This window comes from Melospiza melodia, chromosome 3, assembly GCF_035770615.1.
Source record: "Melospiza melodia melodia isolate bMelMel2 chromosome 3, bMelMel2.pri, whole genome shotgun sequence".
NCBI classification, from domain to species: Eukaryota; Metazoa; Chordata; class Aves; order Passeriformes; family Passerellidae; genus Melospiza; species Melospiza melodia.
This window is the reverse complement of record NC_086196.1, coordinates 34860317-34872261: the sequence shown is the minus strand read 5'-3', so window position 1 is coordinate 34872261 and position 11945 is coordinate 34860317. Positions and strand designations below refer to the sequence as shown.

Below are 11945 nucleotides of genomic sequence, written 5' to 3'. Positions count from 1 at the left end.
GTGTGTTTCAAAAATTCCAAACAGACACCAAAAACCCCACTTACATTCCAGGTAGTATTAACAGGCTTTCTAAGTGATGCAATACATTAATTGACTGAAAATGGACACATAGTTCTGGTCAGTTAGCAAACCAGTATTTTTATACATGTTTTCTTTTGGATATGTAAAATCCTGTTCAAGGTTAAAAAACAACAAAACCAACCACAAAATCAGGCAGACACCTAGATACAGCTTCTTCTCAAATTGTTTTATTTGGCAAAGTAGCAATTCAGACAGTTCACACAGCATTTATTCAAACTCTTCAAGTCTTCTGCATTTCAACTTGCCCTTGTCTCCAAGTTTTTACTTCAGAACCATTGCTCCATCATGGAGGAGTTTCCATTTTCGACTCCTAAATGCTACTCCTGGATACTCCTTTCTGTCCGAGTACCTTGACTGTCATCAACCCCTTCAGTGGAGTGGGTGCACCATTCCCACCAGCCTTGGTCCCTGAAGCTTTACACCTCCTGAAGCGGTTCTCCCCCAGGAAGTTGTCGTAGGGTCTCAGCTTTAACACCACTTCCAAGTCAGGCTAGCTTATTACACTGTGTCCAGAGACAGGAATTTGGATACAGTTGAGCTCATATCTTTCATTTAACTGATTAAATTAGTGAGAAGATGTAAATAAAGCTGAACTCAAACTGAAAGATACAGCGACCAAAAGGTTGAACGTTAGCATGCATCAGTTATTTCACTTCAACACCAAGAACTAGAGTCACAGTTGATTGTGGATTAGTACAAATTTGTCAGACGCAAGTGGATTTTTCTGGATTGTATTTTCTAGAATATGTACTATATTAATTTCTTTATAAGATTAATCTTGTGCATGTGCTTCCAGGCTGCAGTCAAATCAGGAGGTGGTACATTAACTTCCAAACACCTAAATAAATTAAGTCCTATAGTATCTTTCACAGAAGAACAAAATGGGGCTGGCCTTTGTTCCTTTTACATATGCAGAGGCCTTTGAATTATAACCTTTATGCTTTCAGGGATTAATCCTATCACAAAATTATTGCTCTTCCACCATAGGAAGTTGTTTTAGGTTTTTTTTCCCAGAGATCACTGTAGGTTGTTTCATTCCATAATCCTTCCTATCATTAAAAAAATAAGGAGAATATGCTGTTTACTTTAATTCCGGGTTGCTCAAATATGAGCAAGAAGACACCCTTTCCCCCTTTCCCAAAGCAGCCCACCTTACTAGGCTGCTTTGCAATTTGCTGTTGACATTTTACAGTACTAGAACACAAAAATTATGTCAGAAAAAAAGGTTTATAGTCTTCCAACAATTCTTCTATATGAAAACTGAACGAGAAGCATCTATGTGTACTTAAGAGTCCAGGATTCTTTCCGATGTGTTCCTTTTGCAGCAATTTAGAATTCACTTTCTAAAAAGCCAGAATTTTTCCTGGGTGCCCAGAGTTATAAAAACAACAATGTTAATACAGCAAATGGCTTTACCAAAAGCAACTTTCTTTTAGAACCAAAGGGAGTTTTGGCATTTAATAAAGAACCTAGCAATCCATATATCAGATTACCTACCCATCCTAATCTTCCACACAAGCACAAAACTCCCCTTTTGCTTTTAACTTTATTTGGCAAAGCAGCATTGCATAAATTGTTCAGTGATTGGAACACACCTCACCTCACATTTATGGAGTTACCTCCATGTGTACCACACCAGCACTGAGCTATAAACCACAACAGAATTTCAAGATTACAATAATCAATTTTAGAAGGAAAGGGAAAACCATGTCTATTATGTCCAGCTTGAACAGCAATGTTTGATAAGAGCGGCCACCTACCTCTGATGTCATGAAATTTAATATATACAAATGCCTGGTTTTAAGGTAAAAAAGCAGCTGATTGTATCTACTACATGCTAGTCTATGACACCATGTCAAAAGCTTAGAAAGGAAGTTCATCTCCTTTTAGTAGCATCTAGCAGACGTTGGAACACAGAAAACCTGGTATTACCTATGTAGTGTCGTAAGGTGCACAGAAGCAGTTTGACCAAGGGACACAGGAGCCAAGAGAAGTGAGTGTTCAAGTTCCCCCATCAAAATTAGAGTTCACAAGCTACAGGTCTTTATCTGCAGTTTTGCAGAAATTCACTTTGAACAGATGAAAGTGAAATAAAGGCATGTTAAATAAAACAATGCCCGCATAAAACTTTCCACCATCTCTTTATCAGATTTGCCTTGAGCATCTAAAAAAATAAAACAAACACCACGCTGTTCCATGCTGATAACAACAGTATAACAAAGTCCAAAACAAGCTGCAATGCTGTTGGTTTTCAAAAAGCTTTTAGAACGGGAGATGAGCAGTCCACTGTAACACTATGTTTGGGTCAAGATGATGTAGCTTTTACAATTCATCCCTGTAGAAAGAAAACACATGCAGTTATGTTTCTTCTCCCCTTGGAAATGGTATTTGAGAAGTTTTGATATTGAATCAGGTTACATTTAAGTGCTCACACACATCAGCAAAACTTTAGAAATCTCTTCAAGCATTTGAGAAAAAAACAAACACCAAAGGAAAGGCAACAGCAATCCCATATCACCTCATACTATTATGTGACTTATTGTGAAATATGGGTCCCTCTATTTTACATTTAATGGATCACTTGCTTTAAGGAAACCCCCCACATTGCACAGCTACCTGCCATCCGTATTCTGCTGGCTACACACTGGCAAGCAACTGAGCCAACTTACTAGACAGAGTATTGGCAAAAACCACCCTCTGTAGCTGCCAAAAAGGCAAGTTTAGCTTCAGCTGCAGTCTCTCAAGAAAGTGGGAACACAGTCTTGCATCCCTATGATGTAGTTTTTACCACTTAGTTTATTTATTTCTCAGAGGAACTCAATTAGCTCCTGAAGGATCTATGATAAATCAGGAGTAGGTTGTGGAAAGGCTGGGGGCAGGGCAGTGTGTGTGTGTGTGAGCTAAAAGGAGATCTAGTGAGGAGAAAGGATGAATCAAGAAGTCTCTCTAAATCACTGAAAAGAATCTAGAAAATGCAGAGATTTGTTTCCTGTAGGACATTTAAAACACATTGAAACGAGAAACCCATAGAGCCTATATTCCAACCATAAAGTTATCATACAGTAGTGATTTGTTTAAGTATTTCTAAAGCATTAATTTTAATGCAAAGCACCCATCAAATCTGAAAGCTGTGCCACTCTGAGCACTGGAAAACTCAAAGAGAAGAGTTTTGTCTCTTTTTTTTTGACAAGGCACAAGCAATCTAAAAATTCAGAATTAATTTGCTGCAATTTTTCTTTTAGTAGGTGCATCAGTCTCCTTAACTGAAGCAAACAGTGTCTGAATTAGAAAAAAAGCTCAGTAATGTGATTGCTGGCTCAATACACAATAGCATTTCCAGCTATCATGCAAACTAATCCACAAAAATATAGTTCTACATGCACACATACAAAACCTTTAAGTTCCAAAGACATTATTATGCTCCAGGAATCATAAAGCATGGAATGGCAGCATGCAAAACATTGTAAAAGCAACTGAAAAGGCTGTAGAAACTAGTGCTTAAATGACTAGTTTTCTATCTAATGCAGTTGGGATGCAAACGTTGTGATTTGTAAGTGATAATATTTGCATTCTTTGCACTTTGCACTGCCTCCTAATAGTAAAGTACTAATCACACAGCTTTAGAGCACTGCAGTAATTACACACAGCAGAAAAAAGCAGGAGGCAGAAGAACACATCATGGCAGAGATAAAGAAAAATCTGTTTATAGCTAAAGGTTTGGAAGCTCTCCGTATTTGCCTATCTCACAGAATGGGTATTTGCTTATTTTAAACAGATAAAAAGAAATTAACATCTGATACCCAATTTAAAATGCAGTGCCAGTGAATTCAGGACAAGTGCTTCATTCATCCCTAACACTTCCAGGAGCTGCATCATCAGTTCATTTTTACATCTTCAAGAAGTATATATAAGTAATGACTACTGCTGTTGCTGGCTTAGTCTCATACACCTAATTGTGGGTGTGATTTTAATCCTGATTCCTACCACACACTCACAGCTTTGTAAAACCCTGGTCTTTTACTGTGACAAGCAATTCGTAATCCTTCAAATACAAGGCAGATCCTCAAGAAACTGTAAGCCTAAAAAACATTCTGTATTAACTTGGGAACTATTAAACACACAATGATTCTACCCAGCCACAAATGTTAGCAGGGCTTTTGCATAATGTTGCTAATGTACCTAATGTATTTAAAGTATGGGCCTGTTTTATTTTCCGAAATTATATTTCTACTTAAAACATATAAGTATTATATAAATGTATCATTTAAAATAAATTATATTAGCATGGCAATGTTTTAATTGTTGGTATTTTTCATTGCTTTAACATTCCTGACCACTACATCCTGTATGTGACATTCAAAATAAGGATTTTCATATTTTATTTTTTAGAACATTTACTGTATATTAAGGGGATCAGCTTTCCTCAAGAGGTTTTTCACTTGCTCTTCACTACTCATTAATCTAACAACAGCATGCCAGCTCAAACTAACCTCCAATATAAGTGTTAAAATTATACAGCATTTATTTTCTACAGATTGAAGTTGAATTTATATGTGCATTATTGGAGTGGATGTATTAGAAAGTGCCAGAAAAGTCTCAGATCACCTGATAAGTAACAGCTGTCAGCTTTCTCCCTAATGTAGCACAGCTTGCAGACATAAATACATACTGCAAACCAGCATCAGCTGACCTGAGCTGATCCTGTATGGATTGGAAGCTGCCAAGCTAGGAAATCCACCAGGTTTCAGTGACTGGTAAGAATCAGAATACATTATTCTATCTTCCCAGTGGTATAACAAAATCTATCCTGCCACAGAACTTAAAAGGCGACTCAAAAGATTGCTCTTTCCTTGTTAAAACTATCCTGTTGTCCTCTAGAGCAACAGGAAAGACCTACTAATTTGTATTCTTTCTGGCCCCCACTATTTACTGTGACTCTTACACAACTCACGTAATTTTTTTGCTCTCCACCTTCATATATGCACTCCTTCCAATCTGCTTACCAGCTCCTGCTTAGCAAGCAATATATATATTTAGGGTTTAAGTCACCACAGAAGTCCTTCTCAGGCTTTTGGAACTGCAGCAAGAGAACCACTCATCTATCAACTGAGGCATCAAAGCAAATTTGTAAGCTCAAGTTAAAGCAAATTTCAGAAGTCATTAGCTCAAAGTTACTATTCTTGAAAAAAATGTAAGAAAGTTTGAAAAATTTTCGCTTGCCTCCCTTCATGTATATGAGGGAAAACATATACATGAATACTCTACAATTCCCATCATGAATATTCAATAAAAAAAACAAGAAACATTCTCAGAAAAAAATCTAATATGCAGCTTTTCAGGTAAATTATAAACTATAAAGACCAATAATCTTATCAACAATAAGTCTGGGATACAAGTCACGCAGCTTCGTGATCCCTCACTGTCACTTTAGGGAAAGGCATTCAAATATTTGAACAAACATTTATAAATCTATCTGAAATCTGTATCTCACTCTTTTAGCTCCACTTCAATTTTCTTGTCATTAGGCAGCATATGACTTTCCCTTCTCAATACATCATTCATCTATGAAAAATATGTTGTCATTACTGAAAGTGAAATTCAGAGTGTAGCCTTTTATGAATTAGAAATACAGCATATACTCAGTGTTTCAGCAGCCCATTATTTCTCACTTTATGACTTTAAAGATGCAATATGAAGACTTCCAGCATTTTAATCTGGAAAGGTGCTATTATAAAATATTTATTATTTGCTATGATCAATCATAAAATTGAGAATAAATTGAAATGATAAAGGAATTTTTTCAGTAACCTACTGTATCAGATATATCACATACACTTTTACATAATTGTGTTGGGTTTGCCTGGCAAGGTTTTGGTAGTGGTGGGGGGGGTGGTGCTGCAGGGGTGGCTTCTGTGAGAAGCTGCCAGAAGCTTCCTCCAGGTTCTATAGAGCCAACACCAGCTGGCTTCTATACAGACCCTCCACTGGCCAACACTGAGCCAGTCAGCAATGGAAGCAACACCTCTGTGGAAACACATTCAAGAAAGAAAAAAGTTATTGTGCAGAGAAGAGCAGTGTGAGAACATGTGAGAGGAGCAGCCCTGCAGACACCCAGATCAGGGGAGGAGGGGCAGGAGCTGCTCTGGGTACTGGAGCTGAGATTCCGCTGCAGACCATGGTGGGGCAGCTGTGCCCCTGCAGCCCATGGAGGATCACAGGGATGCAGAGATCCACCTGCAGCCTGTGGAGGAGCCCAAGCTGGAGCAGGTGGATGCCTGAGGGGAGGCTGTGACCCTGTGGGAATGTGCGGGAGCAGGCTCCAGGCAGGGGCCTGCAGGCCCATGGATAGAGGAGCCCACACTGGAACAGGTTTCCTGGCGGGACCTGTCACCCTGTACAGAACCTACACTGGAGCAGGCTGTGCCTGCAGGACTGCATCCAAGAACAGTGACCCACCTTGCAGCAGTTCATGAAGAACTGTAGCCCATAGGAAGGACTCCTGCTAGAGAAGTTTGTGGAGAACTGTGTCCTGTGGGAGGGACCCCCCACAGGAGCAGAGGAAGGACCCCTCTCTCTGACAGCAGCAGGAAGAATATGTGACAAACTGACTGATTGTAAACCTCATTCCTTACCTCCTTGCACTGCTGGGGGGCAGGTTGTAGAGCTAGGAAGGAGGGAGACAGGGTGCAGAAAAGGTGTTCTTAAGGTATGTTTTACCTCTCATTACCCTGCTTTGATTTTGCTTGGCAATAATTTCAATTAATATCCCCAACTCAAGCCTGTTGTACCCATGGTGGTAACTGGTGAGTGATCTCTGCCTGTCCTTAACTCACAACGGAGCCTTCTGTTGTGTTCTCTCTCCTCTGTCCAGTTGTGGAGGGAGCAGCTTTGGTGAGCACCTGGAATTCAGTCAGGGTCAAACTACCCTGATACATAATTCATAATTCTTAAATTTAACCTAAAATATTTTGTGCAGATTCTTTTTGCCAAAATAAAATAAAAACTTAAACCATAATCATTACTCTGCATGGCCTGAGAAGTTGCAGCAAACAGTACCTGCTAATGTCAAACTAATTTGGTCAACTAGCTCACCAGGGGCACTTGAAACACTGAATAAGAGTTTCTAAGCAGAAACATATTAAAATGTATCCTAATAAATACATTTTCCAAAAGAGTGTTAATCATGGTTTATGTACAGATAAGTGGGATACAGTAACAGCCCCAGTTTAGTCATTGAAGTTTTTGTTCAGAAAGGTCATACTGTCATTATAATTCTGTATTTTACCAGCAATTATAAATTCAGCATGACATTTATAAATAATTTCTACTAGCAATATGTAAGACAAAAGTAGTTGTTACAATTTTTTAAAAGCTGCCTGTCTGGAAATCAAATCCAAAATGCAACAGACTCACTGCTGTTACTTACATTGTTATTCTCTTATGCCTCTGTATCAGCAGTAGTGAGGCCAGCAGGACAAGGTATTCCCTGTAAGTGTTTAAAAGATGACTTGAAGTGGCCCTTAGGAATATGGTTTAGTGGTGGACTTGGCAGCACCAGGTTAACAGTCAGACTCAATTACCTTAAACCTGTTTTCAACCCTAAATAATACCATGATTCTGTGACACTTAAAATTGTCTTTCCACCTAAGTAGTAAGTGAAGTAGTTTTATTTCACAGAGAAATAAAACCAGAGAAATCGTAATTTATACAAGATCTGCCAATAAGACAGCCATTAAGCCATGTTCCCAACTGTGCAACACGAGGCCCTCTATCCATCCTATTTTTTCAGTAAAAAACCCAGAACAACAGAAGTTTTATGTCAAAGGATACCCTTTATCAGTATAATCACATAACTGGGCATTGACTGCTGGATTTCTGGCACACTGCATTGTTTTGTACCAGAGATAGAGTTCCTGCATATATTCTACTTCTGAGTATCCCAGGGAGTCACATTTGAGAGGATTCCCACTAATATTGGGAACTTAAAAAAATACTACTGCAACTGAGCCAAAGCTACAAAGTCATGGCCTAAATTTAAAGAAATTTAACAGTATTCACAAATAAGATGCTTTATTTAGCAATGTACGGAAATCCAAGGAATCTTTTCTTTCCAGCTAGTCCAGACTTCTTTCGCTACAAGTTTTACATAGTGAAGCATGATACAAAATACCTGAAGATGGGGTTGACTTCAAACACCACTTAAATAGTGTTGTGCTGCTTTGTAAAGCACCTTACAGCCCCATTAAAGAGTGAGTGGCTCAGCAAAAATGTAATAGCTTCTTTCCTGCCAACTGGAGGGTCTGCTACCCTAGGAAAATGCTGCTGGTCTATCAATTGTGTCCTCTGAAGGGACACCCGTTCTTCACTCAATGTGATGAAAGAGTTACCTGCATTAGGAATCAAATCACATAATATAAACTAAAAGAATGACAAACTAAACACACAGAATTGAGCTGATCTTAAAATGATTGTTGTTTAATAAATTTGAGATTTACATCAACTAGTCTCTCAAACACTACAGATTTCTATTACAGAAACACTTAGAGATGCTTTTTCAGAGGAGTCTCTAAATGAACTCTGCTCACAGATCTTGAGCAATTTAGAAAAGAAAAAATGAAATCCAGGAAGCGAAGAAAAAACAGCTCTTTCATCTTTGATGCCAGCATAGATAGCAAATGCTGACTTATAATTAGGAATTTCCTTAGCAGCAGCTGCCTGACCATATACTTCATAGCCACCAACAAGGAAAAACAAAGAAAAGATGTGACCTCCTGTAAGGTCAGCAGTAGACTGACAGTTATCCTAGAAAACGGAATGGGAATTTTCTTCAAATCACAAAAAGGACAATTAAAGAAATAGCAAATGTTACAAGAAGTGGACTTCTGAGATTTTCTTTAACAGAGAGTTCCAAGACTGAACGAAATTTAAATGCGCATAGCAAGATACAGCCTCTATGCTGTTGCAGATGAACCCTTCAGGCTAAGCACTTATATTTTCTGATAACACCACTGTAAATTCTTAAATTAAAAATAAATTTAAAAAATCAAGAAGTGTTTCAGAAGAGCCCAGAAACTAGTACAAATTTCTGGGGAAAATAATCCTCCAGTATGCATGACTGAAGAAGGCCCAAAGACAAGCTATTAGCTCTTTCCAAGCTAGAATACAAAATGAAACACCAAACTGCACCAAAGAGATGCTAAAAACTCAGAATACTAGTCCTTAACACAGTACCCCACCTTCACTTATAGGAAGGGATAAACACTGTCATTCAAGAAACCCTTCTTAAAGTGTTTTATGAACACACACTGTTATACTTGTTTTGGCATACCAAAAAAATCCCAGTTGCTACTATAATCAGATTAGGTGGAAATAGAAAAAAAATCTATGAAAACTCTGAGAGAAGGAAGGTTTAAGAAGACAACTACTCTTTTTTAGAGCAAGCAAAGCATGGATTCCAAACTTAAATTAAACACTTGCCAAAGGAGGAAACCAACCACAAAGGAAAGCTTCCAAAGCCTTACAAGAGGCAGGAAATCCCTGAGTACCACACTGAGGGAATACTGGCAATATTTGAGGCCAAAGCATTCATTTGCATAACAAATACAACACATTTGAATAACAAGCACGCTTCACAAGCTTTGAACTAAGCAGTATCTCACTGAAGTTGTTTTAAGAGTAATTTGTACGTGGTGGCTATATAGTAATCCAAGAAACACTGAAATGAGGCTTCGCTAAGCAACAGTAAGCAAAGTGCTTTATTTGTACTTATTATGATATTTTGATAGGTTAGACTGAGTATTCCTGTATTCAAATCACAAGCTATACTCCAAAATATTAAGGGGAAAAAAGCCAAAAATCTAAATTTAGGTTATAAAACTCAAGAGTTGTTTTCAGAGCTCAATAATACACTCAACAAGCACTTTTTGCCAGGAAGCAAAACAGCAATGCTGCTTTGTTCATTCACACACTAGCATGGCTTAAGCTGACAGCTGCATTAAGTCTATTTATTTATTCATTTATTACTGGCTGTTCAATTCAGCAAACTGGAAGGTTTCCTACTTCTAGAAAGGCATTTAGAATTTGCTGTATTGGCAAACACAAATACTACCCCATCAGAGACAGATGACAGACTTCTAATAACATGTCTGGGAAAATTTTCTAAACACTACTCAACTACATATATACTTCAGGGAAGAAAGAATTATCTTTTCTACTTTTTGCTACTTGGAGGCTAAAGGAAAAGTGCTTGCAAGATCATCTACATTTTCCACAAAGGATTTTGCAAAGATTTTTCTTCATTTGTAGTGTTTCAGAAAAATAAAAAATGAACACCCAATTACCACTAACTTAAAGGACAAAACAGTATTTATTAAGTAAAATTTTACACTTCACCCTAATTATTGGGCAAAATAGTTATAAAAAATTCATTAAAAGTGAAGTTTAAACTTAGAAAATACTGTGTTTAAAACAACAAATAAGAGTCTTCAAAACACCAAAGACTAAAGAAAACATGTCCAAAAAAGACAAAGTGCAACCCATGCAATATTTTTCTTCTGCTTTTAATTTAACTCAAACTTAGCATAACCTCCTTTGGGTGATGTAGTAATGCAGACTGAGTCACTTTTCATGGTATGGAGGAGCAGAAAGCAATGACAGCAGCAAAGGCAGGCCTTGCAGTCTATCTGCTTAAAATTCACACCCTTTCACCTTGCATGTGTGTGGAAGAAGTAAGTGGAACAGAAAATCACTTCCACCTGGACCACTGCTTCTCTTTATCTGTTAAAGGCACATATATCACTCCCATCAGAGGCTTCATTTTGACACTGCCATCTTCTAGTTTGTCATACTGTTCGAGCATCTGGTTTCCCCCAGCAGGGCCAACTGGTAATATCAATCTTCCGCCAGGTTTTAACTGGTCTATAAGCTAGAACACAACACAGAAATTAGAATGTAACCAGCCACCTCAGAGAAGCTGGATCCAAAGTTTGTTACAGTAGATTAATAGCTTTGCCATTATGTATCCATCTACTTTTATGCAGTAGATAACTACTTCCATTAGGAAAAATAAAAAGTGCACTGAAAATGAGAGTATCACGGCAACATGGTAAAACAACTGGAATTACAGTAAAATAATTTAATTAACTGGGTAGGTTGCAGTTTTATTTTCTATAGATGTGGGGGAAACATGTAAATCACAAATTATTTTTACAGCAGATTCAATCTTTTGAAACTGTTTAATGCTGCAATAGTTATTGTGCATCAGTACAGGCCCATTGTGAAAAATTCTGGGGGTAAGTGATCTCCCCTTAAGCCCTCAGAATAAGATTTGAGAATGGTGACTTTTCATTATTTTTCTTCCTGGAAAAATTTTGTCTACAACAAACTCACTACCTAGCAGCTCCTCCTTCATTCTGTGAATGGAACAGCCTTTTCTGAAACTAGTCTAAAATATATGAATATGACTAAGATAAGTGACACATAAATATAGTATATGAGAAATGCTTGCATTTTTTTCCCCATAGTTAAAGGAGGCTAATCACAGTAGTCTCAAGGAAAATTTCATACTTCCCAGACATCATGAAAAAAAAAAAACACTTAATCCCAATTCCTAACAAAAGTTACAATTACAAACTGTTTCATTTACAAATAAACTTTCAATTGCTTTTTTAATTGTCATCTGTCAACATTTTGCTGGGAACACCCTCCCGGCACACTCCCACCAAAAAATCAAAAAAAAAAAACCCCAACAAAATAACATGAAACAACAAAATCCAAACAAATAAATCCCCTCAAACTAAAAGCACAACCTACTTTAAAAAAAAAAAAAAGCCCCACCACTGGTCATTGTTTGGAAATGTCCAATC

The 11945-nt window shown here is 37.6% G+C and overlaps 1 protein-coding gene across 2 annotated transcripts in view; it reads right to left on the bottom strand.

Moving 5' to 3' along the window:
- Positions 1-226: 226 nt before the first annotated feature.
- The window catches only part of PCMT1 (protein-L-isoaspartate (D-aspartate) O-methyltransferase), a 36244-nt gene continuing 24525 nt past the window's right edge, over positions 227-11945 (bottom strand). The window contains exons 7-8 of one of the 2 annotated variants that reach the window (XM_063151268.1): positions 10789-11005; positions 227-2416 (exon numbers count right to left, since the gene is read on the bottom strand). In XM_063151268.1, the coding sequence (XP_063007338.1) occupies positions 10826-11005 (180 nt within the window). In that variant the 3' untranslated portion in view covers positions 227-2416; positions 10789-10825. The remainder of the gene's footprint in view (positions 2417-10788; positions 11006-11945) is intronic. The other variant, XM_063151267.1, reaches the window with a different exon arrangement.